The 12,500-nt window shown below is 44.4% G+C and overlaps 1 protein-coding gene across 1 annotated transcript in view; it reads right to left on the bottom strand.

Annotated features, from left to right (window-relative positions):
- The window catches only part of notch2 (notch receptor 2), a 53,015-nt gene that overhangs the window by 16,418 nt on the left and 24,097 nt on the right, over positions 1–12,500 (bottom strand). The window contains exons 3-13 of the mRNA XM_060880842.1: positions 7,954–8,219; positions 7,297–7,638; positions 5,996–6,118; positions 5,165–5,398; positions 4,696–4,851; positions 3,835–4,020; positions 3,594–3,707; positions 3,239–3,352; positions 2,913–3,146; positions 1,055–1,165; positions 2–194 (exon numbers count right to left, since the gene is read on the bottom strand). Of these exons, the coding sequence (XP_060736825.1) occupies positions 2–194; positions 1,055–1,165; positions 2,913–3,146; positions 3,239–3,352; positions 3,594–3,707; positions 3,835–4,020; positions 4,696–4,851; positions 5,165–5,398; positions 5,996–6,118; positions 7,297–7,638; positions 7,954–8,219 (2,073 nt within the window). The remainder of the gene's footprint in view (position 1; positions 195–1,054; positions 1,166–2,912; positions 3,147–3,238; positions 3,353–3,593; positions 3,708–3,834; positions 4,021–4,695; positions 4,852–5,164; positions 5,399–5,995; positions 6,119–7,296; positions 7,639–7,953; positions 8,220–12,500) is intronic.

Below are 12,500 nucleotides of genomic sequence, written 5' to 3'. Positions count from 1 at the left end.
CCCGTTTTGCTTCTCCTCACACTTTCCGTTGCGACACGGTTCAGGTGCGCAGTGATCCGCTCCGGAGTGGCAGAGCAGGCCGTGAGTCCCAGCTGGACACTGACACTCGAACCCATTCACTTTATTCACACAGGTTCCTCCGCTGAGACACGGGTTTGAGCTGCACTCGTCTATCTCCACGTTACACCGCTCACCTGACAGACACAGGCACAGAGTGAGGAAAAGGTGTGAGAGAGAGAGAGAGAGAGAGAGAGAGAGAGGCAGAGAGAGAGACACAGAGAGAGACAAAGACAGAGAGAGACAGAGAGAGAGAGAGAGAAATGCACAGAACAAGGTATAATAAGAAGGTTAAAGATAAATAAGAACAGAAAGAGAAAGGAAGAGATGAATTGAGTGAAAGCAAAAGATGAATAAAGGAGAGACAAAAAGTAAAATAAAGACAGAAGAAGTATTGATTGAGGAAAAAGAGAACAAAAAGAAAAAAAAGTAAAATAAAAAAGAGAAATAATTCAAGCGAAAGATGAAAGAGAGAGATGGAATAAAAATGAAAGAGTGAGAAAAAGTAATATGCAGAAAGATGAGATTAAGATGATTTGGAAAAAGAAGAAAGGAGAAAAACTAAGGGGGAAAAATCAGGGAGAGAAAAAGACAAAGAAAGAAAAAAGGAAGTGAAAAGGAGTGAAGTAGAGGCACAGAGAATAAGATGGAGAAGGAGAGAGAGAAATGATTAAAGGTTAAGAAGCATAGAAAGTGAAAGGAAGTGATACAGACTTATAGAGAGAGAGAGAGAGAGAGAGAGGGAGGAAGAAAGAAATGAGACAGAGAGATACAAAGGCAAAGAATGGATTGAGAGAAGGAGGAAGAGAGAGATGTAAGAATAAAGGACAAGGAATAAAGATAGAATAGATAGAGGGAAGGTTTGACAAATAACAAGACCAGAAGACACAGAAAGAGAACAAAAGAAAGACAAGGAGAGAGAACTAGAAATAGAGAGGGAGAAGGTAGATAGAGGAAAAGATGGTGTGCGTGTGTGTGTGTGCGTGTGTGTGTGTACCTGTGTATCCTGGATCGCACACACATTTGTACTTGTTAATTCCGTCCTTACACACACCGTGCTGACACGGGTTACTCAAACACTCATTGTAGTTGTGCTCACAGTTCATACCTGAGGAGAGACGAACAGAACGTAAATCTCACATAATCTCAGAGACGGACAAGCAGAAAGACCTGAACGGCCTGTTTTAGAGTCCACACACACACACACACACACACACAATACCATTATTTCCAGGTTGTTACACACCTTTTATCGTTAATGTTCATTCATTAGTTTTAAGACAATAAAATACTGGCATGTAAATATTTTTTCTTTTTATTTAAAAAAAAAAAAACATTTTTCCTTCTCAAGACATTTAATGTGTCCATAGTTTCTCTTATCCAGAATCACATGTGCATGTGTTGATGAAAGGAAGTCATAATTATTTAATGACAGCAGAATTAAATGTTATAATACACCTGAACTTGATCGATATAAAGTGCAATTCTATGAACATCCACTAGGAGGCTTAGCCGGATTGCTGAACAATCACTCTGCTGCCCCAACACACACACACACACACACACACACACCCTTAGTCAAAGAGCATCAGCTTTGAAAACCAAACTTGTACAACTGCACGGAAAGTCCCTTAAAACCTGGTTTAAATATTAAACAATCTGCTTTCTAACCCTGAGAGCAATCAACAAAACATGTTCTGGAACAAAATCTCATTGGCTAGAAGCAACTAAATACTTCTAATTACTACATATGATGAGGCTTTTCTTCTTCTGGAAGCAACAATAGAGGTAAAGAGGTCATTCGAGATCATTATATCGTAATATAATCAACTACCTTAAATGATAATCAGACCCGTCGTATGTAGTTAGCTATGTTAGGTACATATAGTGTTATACCTCCCTCTGCAACTGGATCCTGGACTTCCTGACTGGGAGACCTCAGTCAGTCCAGATCGGGAACATCATCTCCAGCACCACCACCACCACACTGAGCACTGGGGCCCTGAGGGCTGTGTGCTCAGTCCATCGATGTTCACGCTGCTGACTCATGACTGTTTAGCGACGCAGAGCTCAAACCGCATCGAGTCCGCAAACGACACGACCACGGTTCGTCTTATTGGCAAGAACAACAGAGAGTCAGCATAAAGAGAGGAGCTACGACAGCTATCAGCCTGGTGTAGAGCCAACAACATTTCTCTGAACATCCACAAATCTAAGGAGGACACAGAGCGACTACGCTCTGCTGAAAACGGACAGATCCTCTGTGGAGATCAAGAGCACCAAATTCCTTGTGGAGAACCTCGCCTGGTCAGTCAACACCAGATCCATCACGGAAGAATTTCTTCTTTCCAAGGCTGAGGAAAGTCCATCTTCTACCACCTAATAACGTTCTACAGAGGCACAATCGAGAGCAACTTGAGCAGCTGCATCAACGCCTGGTTTGGGAATCGCACCGTCTCAGATCGCAAGACCCTGCAGCCGATAGAGGGAAGTGGGACTCTGATGATGTTCTCAACTATCACAGACGTCTATTGATACAACGCACACTGCATCCACAAAGCCAACAGCCCTGTAGACAACCCCACACCCCTCACACACCCCTCACACACCCCTCACACACCCCTCACACACCCCTCACACACCCCTCACACACCCCTCACACACCCCTCACACACACTCTTCATCCTGCTGCCATAGATGTACACAGGATGTTTTTACGTATTTGTCCTGTTGCATATTGTATTGTCTGTCGTCTTGCACTGTTTGCACGAGGCTGCACACTTGTGATGCAAATATTTGGCCATTATTCTTTAAATATTTGCATGAGTGTATCTGTCTGCGTGTATGTGTCTCACCGGAGGTTCCCGGGGGGCAGTTGCACTGGTACCCGTTGACACGATCGACGCAGCGCCCTCCGTTCTGGCACGGGTCACTCTGACACTCGTTAATCTGCTCGTTGCAGATCTGACCCATGTACCCTGGTTCACACTCGCACGTGAACATGGCGATGCCATCCTTACAAGTGCCGTAGTGACAGCGCTTCGGGTTGCAGTCGTCGATGTTCTCCGAACACAGCGGGCCAGTGAATCCTAGACAGGGTTATGAGAACTGATGTATTAGTTCCTTCTGTGTATGTCTTTGTGTGCGAGTGTGTGTGTGAGAGGGTGTGTTATGCCGGTACCTTCCGCACACTCGCACTCGTAGCCGTTGGGCTGGTCAATGCACTTGGCACCGTTTTGGCACGGAGTGCTCGCACATTCATCTGTGTCATACTGGCACATTTCTCCTGTGAAACCTGACGATGTGTAAATAAAACACACACACATACACACACAAAAACACACACACACGCACACACACACACACACTTGCTTAAAGCACTTCAGACAAATCCCAGACACCAATACCAAGAGTTTCAGATTAGGACGTCAATGTTAAGCATCAAAAACACATGCAGGATTGTACATTGTGCAGTATGCACATGTAGGATTGTACAAGTGTGTGTGTGCACACGTGTGTATGTGTGTGTTTCTCACCCTGAGGACAGTCACAGATGAAGCGGCTGACCTGATCCTGACATTTTCCGTTGTTGAGGCACGGTGAACTGATGCACTCGTCCACTTCAGTCTCACAGTGGAGTCCTTGGAAACCTATGTATACACACACAAACACACACACACACAGGGAAGGGTCAGTGTGCGAAATAACAAGCAATTATATGTAGTAATATGCATCCCAGTGTGTGTGTGTCTGTGTGTGCATGTAAATGTTCCTCACCTGGCATACAGATGCAGGTGTAATCACCAATCTGGTCCAGACAGGTGGCGTCATTCTGGCAAGGGTTTGAGCCGCACTCGTTCACGTCCTGCTCGCACCGGGGTCCCGTGTATCCACGTGCGCACTTACAAACAAACGAGCCGGCCGTATTCTCGCACGTCCCGCCGTGTTCGCACGGATTCGGCCCTGATAAGACGCGTGCAAATGATGACCATTAAACAACAGAAATAAAAAGAAGAGGATGAAGTAAAAAAAAAAAAAAAAGAAAAAAAAAAGAAACCTTTAAAACAACACCTTGGAAGAACGAACCTGAAGTTTGATTATTTACCATTACGTTTCGTTCCTTTTATACCAATCGTTTCACTATTATACGTCACACTTTTATCTATTTCTAGTTATTCCTTAAGTTCACTGGAAGGTCTGACAAACACATTACTTTAGTTCCCTTATTTCTGAAACCTCTTTTTTTGTCTCATGCAAAATTTACCCGTTTTTTTTTGTTTGTTTGTTCGAACACGACTTTTTTTCCCCTCCGTTCAGGGAAACCTGTTGAAATATTTGCCTGTGAAACCTGCACACATGCTGTAGATGACTGATTATTTATTAAATGTAAAGCAACGTGCTACAGGAAGCCTTTATCTCTCCTGCATCTGTGTGAGGAGTTCATATAGAGTTGAACGATACCTCACTATGCATATGGTTTAAAGCTATGAAGATGACTAAAATGCTGATTAGCAGCAAAAGAGAGAGAGAGAGAGAGAGAGAGAGAGAGAGAGAGAGAGAGAGGAGATAACAGAAGGACAGTTTCTAAGAAAATAACGAGATAACATGATGGCAGAAAGACAAACGCGTCTGTCTCACCGATGGTGCACTCGTTGACATCGTCATTGCAGGTGTTGCCTTTGTATCCGAAGGGGCAGTTGCAGTTGAATTTGCCGTTCAGAGGATTGGTGTCGCACTGTGAACCTGCCCTGCATGGGTTACTAATGCAGGCATCATCGATGTTACACAGCAAACCTGCGTGAAGAGAAAAATCACACACACACAATAAATAAAATGAAAAATAATCATAAGATCAGCCTCTGATGGGCCAAAGTAGTCTAACAGAGCAAGACTGACATCAAGACATTTCTTATTTGGAATTAAAAACTTTCATGGAAAGTAACAAACTATAAAATCTCTGTATTTTTTTTACTAGCAAGATAAACTAGTCATTCGCTCAAACACGTAACTGATTCGTTAGACGTTTACATCACTTTTTATTCAGGAATGACGTGTGAACCGAACTGACTCTGACTCTGACTCTGATTCGGACCCTGAGGAGCCTCACCGGTTTTGCCGAATGGGCAACTGCAGAAGAAAGAAGCGACGCGGTCGATGCAGGTGGAGCCGGCGGAGCAGGGACCGAGAGCACAGTCGTCGATGTTCTCCGAGCAGTCCGGCCCGCTCCATCCGTTCACACACACACAGGTGTAGCCGCCAGGCATGTTACTGCAAGTGCCACCGTTCTGACATGTGTTGGGCTGCAGGCGACACTCATCCACGTCGTCTGTGCAATCCTGACCTGAGGGAATGTCAGTGACGAAAAAGGTCATGAATCAGTCAATCCTCCTTCCTGTCATTCACTCGCACACACACACTCACTCACACACTCACTCACGCACGCACACACACACACGCTCACTCACACATGCTCACTCACACACGCTCACTCACACTCACACACACACGCTCACTCACACACACACGCTCACTCACACACACACTCACACACTCACACACACACTCACTCACACACACGCACTCACTCACACACGCACTCACACACGCACTCACACACGCACTCACACACACACACACTCACTCACTCTCACTCACACACACACACACTCGCTCACTCACACTCGCACACACACTCGCACACACACTCGCACACACACTCGCACACACACACTCGCACACACACACACACTCGCACACACACACACACTCGCACACACACCCTCACTCAGTCACACACTCAGTCACACACACGCACACACACGCACTCACTCCCACTCACTCACTCACTCACACACTCACAAACCTGTTTTAATTTCTTTCCCTCTCTTTTTCTGACACATACTAAAAGGATAAAAATAAAAATCCCACTGGATCATACCGGTCCACTCAGGAGGACACTGGCAGTTGTAGGTGTTCACTCCATCCATGCAGGTTCCTCCGTTCTGACACTTATGATCTGGACAGTCGTCGATGTTCACCTCGCAGTTCGTTCCATTAAAACCTAATCGCACACAGACAGAGGAACGGAAACAGGCACCGGTTTATTTCGGATATAAATCACATGAAATCCAAATCCTGTAATTGCCTCTTACGTTTTCAGTGTTTTATCATCTCACCCCCCCGACAACACACACACTCTCACACACACAAACACACACACTCTCACACACTCTCTCTCTGACACACTATCTCTCCTCCTCTTTGTCTACTTCTGACAAGTAATCATACTTTATTAAACATTCATCACTCTCTCTGGCGGGGTTTTTTTTTTGTGTTAACTCGTTTTCCCACAGCTTGGGTTTTGGGCCTCGGGGAAGACGCTGGTCACGGCTTGCTGCCTCGTTGTGCCAACACACTCGCCTTTAAACTCGAAACTCAGAGGAGGAATTTGTGTGTTTGAACTCCTAACACATGAGTGACACTCTCAGCACCGAGATAAAGGGAGCAGGAAGTCAGGTTAAATGTGAACGCTAATAATAACAAAATACAAGCCAAGATAAAACATACACAGCACCTTCTTCACTTAACACACCGACACACAAGGAAACAAGACAAAAATAAAACACAAAAAATACTAAAAATACAAATAGCGATAAATTCACCAAAATTACTAATACTAAAAATAATCACAAAATTAATAATACTGCTAATAGTGAAATTACTACTATTAATAATAAGAATACTATTAATAATTATAGATTCATAGATTTTTTTCTCTCTCTTTTTTATTTTTTTTTCTTAGTTTTTTCTCTTCTATTTTTTCCTGCTTTCTTTCTTAGGACTGTGGTTTTATTATTATTATTATTATTATTATTATTATTATTATTATTATTATTATTATTATTATAGTTCTCCTTTTCCTCCTGTTCTTGGCATCTCAGATATTATTTTTACGTGGGCTCAACTGCATATTAAAGAAAGCACAATGAGGCCTGACAGTAAATAAACAGAAAACACAAAGCATTCTAGAGACACAGTCTTTATGTGCACCGGCCAAAACGACCCCAGGAACGTTCACGAGAAACCCGATTCTACGCGCACATTATCAAGCCGCTGTTCATTTCTGCTTCCTGGTTTTATGTGCTGTTTATTCTGGACTGTTTTTGATTTCTGTGTCTATTGTGAAATTACCCCCACCCCACCCCCATCTCTCTTTCTCTCTGTCTCTCTCTCTCTCACCTGGAAGACAGTGGCACCAGTAGGTGGTCTCGGACGTCGGCCTGCAGGTTCCGCCGTTCATGCAGGGTGACGGAGAACAAGGGACGTAAACCTTTTCGCATTTGGACCCCGTAAACTCAGCTGGGCAGTTGCAACGATACGAGCCGGGGATGTTCTTACACACACCACCGTTAAGGCACAGCGACGGCTCCTGCGCGCACTCGTCCACGTCGTCCAGGCAGCGAGGCCCTTTGTAGCCGGACTGACACTTGCAGTGGAACGTTTCGTCGGGATGAGATGCGCAGGTTCCGCCGTTGGCACACGGAGAGGAAACGCAGCTGTCTACTACTTCACAACCTTCACCTGTCGTAAAACACACACAAACGTTATTATATATTATATTATTATTTAGTATTTAAATAAGGCAAGAATATTATTTTAATTTTTTATAAAAAAAATTTTTTTAAAGAAAAAAAGAGAGAGATGGTCGGAAAGAGTGACAGAAAAACAGAGAGAAAAATAGACAAGCACAAAAAAAAAGGATAGAAAGAAAGATAGGAGGACTAAAGGGGACAAAGAGACGGACTGTGGGACAGAGAGAAAGACAGACAGATAGAGACAATGTACAGAGAGATGAACAGAATGTGGGACAGCGAGATAAGACGTATATAATAATACCCGTCCATCCAGGTCTGCACTGGCAGGTGTACTTGTCATTGAGCTGAAGGGAGCAGGTGCCCCCGTTGCTACAGGGGTTCTTGGGGTAACACAGTGATTCGTTCTGGTCTTGGCAGCGTGTGCCGGTGAACCCGAGTGGACACACACACACAGGGTTATTGGGCAGGCCACCGCTCGCCATCTTACACGACCCTCCATTCAAACAGTAATCCGGCTGGCACAGGTCCTTGTGGTGGCAGTATTCACCCAGATACCCAGGAGGACACCTACACACAAAGGAATCAACGGAATCAAGTAAAGGAATTCAAGTCAGAAAAAAATTGTTGATTCAGCACAGAGCACTGGAAGAAAATATTTCACTTCTGTGTGTGTGAGTGGGGGTTTGTGTGTGGGGTGTGTGTGTGTGTGTGTGTGTGTGTGTGTAAAGCAGTATGTCTGCAGGTACTGCTAAAATCGTGTCAGAATTTGTATTGTGCGTTTCTGAGCCATTATAAAGGCAAATGTTGAAAGAGAGAGAGAGAGAGAGAGAGAGAGATTGTGTGTGTGTGTGGGGGGGGGGGGGTTGTTTGCAAGTAAACCAGTCTGTCTGCGGGTAGTACTGATGAAATTGTGTCAACATCTGTATTGCGCACACTGTGCATTTCTGAGCCATTATTAATGCACTTGCCAAAAGAGAGAAAGGGAGATAGAGAGAGACAGTGTGTGTGTGTGTGTGTGTGTGTGTGTGTGTGTGTGTGTGTATGTGTACTGTATGTGTGTGTGTTCCAGGAAGGTCACAGCAGGACACGTATCTGCATTGTGTTACTTCACTTCAGACCTTTCACTGTACAACAAGAAAAAGAAAAATTACACCATTGCAAAACAGCACTGGTGAAACTCTGCCATTCCATTTGTCTCTCTCCTTCTCTCTCTCTCTCTCTCTCTCTCTCTCTCTCTCTATTTTACTTTCTCAATCTCCATTTCTATTAGTCTCGATCTCGATCTATTCAATATTCCTACCTCATCCAGTTTAATCAGTAATCTCTCGTCCTCATAATCCTTAAACCCCTCTTTCTCATACTCATCTCTCTATACAGCTATCTCCATCTCTCTCTCTCTCTCTCTCTCTCTCTCTCTCTTTCTCCTTCTCTGTCTCTCTCCCATCACTCTGTCATTATTTATTTCTCACTTTGTCCATCAGTGTCTCTTTTTATCATGAAAAAAGAGACGTCATAACAGATCACGTCACACACCTGTCTGTCTGTCTGTCTGTCTCTCTCAGTCTCTCTCTCTGCCCCCCCCCCGTCCCCCGTCCACCCCCAACCCTGAGTCATTAATAGCTGACATTTTGTCTCCAGTATTACTCAAGCATTCCTGTAAAAAGGGAACAGAGAGCAAGTTTTACTTGGGTATTACTTTAGAAGCTGAGACACTGATAAAGGAAAAAAAACAAGTGATATAAAAGAGGAACAGAAAGAAAACTAACAACATCAGTACCCACTGGGTGACATATTTAACACCTTCCCTGGCAAGCTGGTGATGTGTCCTTTATTTCGAATCAGGGGTTTTTTCTTGTCAGTTCTCTCACATCCTACCTGCTGCATGAGTCACCGTGACACACTGTGATGGTCTGTACAGACAGACGGCTAACACACTGCTACTGACACACTGATGGTCTGTACAGACAGACGGCTAACACACTGCTACTGACACACTTTGATGGTCTGTACAGAGAGAAGGCTAACACACTGCTACTGACACACTGATGGTCTGTAGACAGACGGCTAACACACTGCTACTGACACACTGATGGTCTGTACAGACAGACGGCTAACACACTGCTACTGACACACTGATGGTCTGTACAGACAGACGGCTAACACACTGCTACTGACACACTGTGATGATCTGTACAGAGAGAAGGCTAACACACTGCTACTGACACACTGTGATTGTACAGAGAGACGGCTAACACACTGCTACTGACACACTGATGGTCTGTACAGACAGACGGCTAACACACTGCTACTGACACACTGTGATTGTACAGAGAGAAGGCTAACACACTGCTACTGACACACTTTGATGGTCTGTACAGAGAGAAGGCTAACACACTGCTACTGACACACTGATGGTCTGTACAGACAGACGGCTAACACACTGCTACTGACACACTGATGGTCTGTACAGACAGACGGCTAACACACTGCTACTGACACACTTTGATGGTCTGTACAGAGAGAAGGCTAACACACTGCTACTGACACACTGATGGTCTGTACAGAGAGAAGGCTAACACACTGCTACTGACACACTGATGGTCTGTACAGAGAGACGGCTAACACACTGCTACTGACACACTTTGATGGTCTGTACAGAGAGAAGGCTAACACACTGCTACTGACACACTGATGGTCTGTACAGACAGACGGCTAACACACTGCTACTGACACACTGATGGTCTGTACAGACAGACGGCTAACACACTGCTACTGACACACTGATGGTCTGTACAGACAGACGGCTAACACACTGCTACTGACCACTGTGATGATCTGTACAGAGAGAAGGCTAACACACTGCTACTGACACACTGTGATTGTACAGAGAGACGGCTAACACACTGCTACTGACACACTGATGGTCTGTACAGACAGACGGCTAACACACTGCTACTGACACACTGTGATTGTACAGAGAGAAGGCTAACACACTGCTACTGACACACTGTGATTGTACAGAGAGAAGGCTAACACACTGCTACTGACACACTGTGATTGTACAGAGAGAAGGCTAACACACTGCTACTGACACACTGATGGTCTGTACAGACAGACGGCTAACACACTGCTACTGACACACTGATGGTCTGTACAGAGAGAAGGCTAACACACTGCTACTGACACACTGATGGTCTGTACAGAGAGAAGGCTAACACACTGCTACTGACACACTGATGGTCTGTACAGAGAGAAGGCTAACACACTGCTACTGACACACTGATGGTCTGTACAGAGAGAAGGCTAACACACTGCTACTGACACACTGATGGTCTGTACAGAGAGACGGCTAACACACTGCTACTGACACACTGATGGTCTGTACAGAGAGACGGCTAACACACTGCTACTGACACACTGCCTAAAGCAGACATTTCTGTAACAACAAGTCCCCACAATGACAGAAATACATTCGTAACATTCGGCATTGTTTTTGTAAAACTGAGGTTATGATTAAGGTTAGGTGGCAGGGCATGGCATTACTAACACTCCTTACACTTTGTAACACCAATGTGTGTGTGTGTGTGTGTGTGTGTGTGTGTGTGTGTGTGTGTGTGTGTGTGTGTGTGTGTGTGTATGTGTTCAGAGGTTCAAGGAAATCTCTGCAGATGAGTCCTTTTACATAAACAAGGATTTGTTCATGGACTTTCTTTGTTGCTAAAGGTTCTGACAAGTCAATGCTCAAGAAACACACACACACACACACACACACACACACAAAAAGATCTTCAGACTGAAAAAAGTGAAGCATAACAATTAGTCTGTTTAAGATTAGTACACGTACATAAGCATGACTGTTCTTGCCTGTCTGAGTGTGTGTGTGTGTGTGTGTGTGTGTGTGTGTGTGTGTGTAGATCTGCGGTGTCCCACTGCAGAGTGAACACACACATCTGGTGACCTAAACCTGGGGCAGAATTGTGGATCCACATCCACTTTCCCTTTTGTGAGTAACTGAATGTTATGGCCATGTTAGCTCCGGTCCATTAAGCCACAGGTGGCTTTAAATTTAATGACAAAAGCAGGTATTAGAGCTCATAACGTCGCATTTTTTGACGTTTGTCACCTTTGTTGCGGCGTGATTGGTAAACCAGCTGAGGGTTAAGAAAACAGTATAAACAACCCCTCAGCAAACACACACACACTCACACACACACACAGTGAGCATCAATAAAACCATTTTGGGAAACTTTAACCTTCTGCGGCATCAAAAGTACACACAAAAAAAAGTGTAAATAACGGACAATGAGATCGAGATTTATTCTTATTTTATTCCTTGGACACTGATTTGTTTATTATCTGTTTAATGCTACATCTGAACGGCATAACGTTAGTTTCTGTTTGCTCTTACGTTACAGCAGCTATAAATGTTCATTCTTTTTTTTTTGAATAAACAGGACAATAAATAAATAAATAAACAAACAAATAAATAAATAAATTGAGAGAAGAGACTCTGGTGTAGTTTAAGGTGGTCTAGGGGTTAAGAGAAAGGAACTGTGCAGGGTTGAACTCGGGGTCACCTTAAACAAAGTGGAGCACGAACGGCGCTCAGACACCTGATCAAACACACAGGGCTTCAACGTAAACACGCGACTCGACACTTCTAACTTTAAAACTAAATGAACACAAAGCCTAGAGAGAGAGAGAGAGAGAGAGAAAGAGAGGGAGGGAGAGAGGGAAAGGGAGGGAGGGAGAGAGGGGGGGAGAGAGGGAAAGGGAGGGAGGGAGAGAGATAGAGAAAGAGAGAGAGAGAGGGAAAGGGAGGGAGAGAGAGAGAGAGCGGGAGAGAGA

This window comes from Tachysurus vachellii, chromosome 11, assembly GCF_030014155.1.
Source record: "Tachysurus vachellii isolate PV-2020 chromosome 11, HZAU_Pvac_v1, whole genome shotgun sequence".
Lineage (NCBI taxonomy): Eukaryota > Metazoa > Chordata > Actinopteri > Siluriformes > Bagridae > Tachysurus > Tachysurus vachellii.
This window is presented reverse-complemented; position numbering and strand designations above follow the sequence as displayed.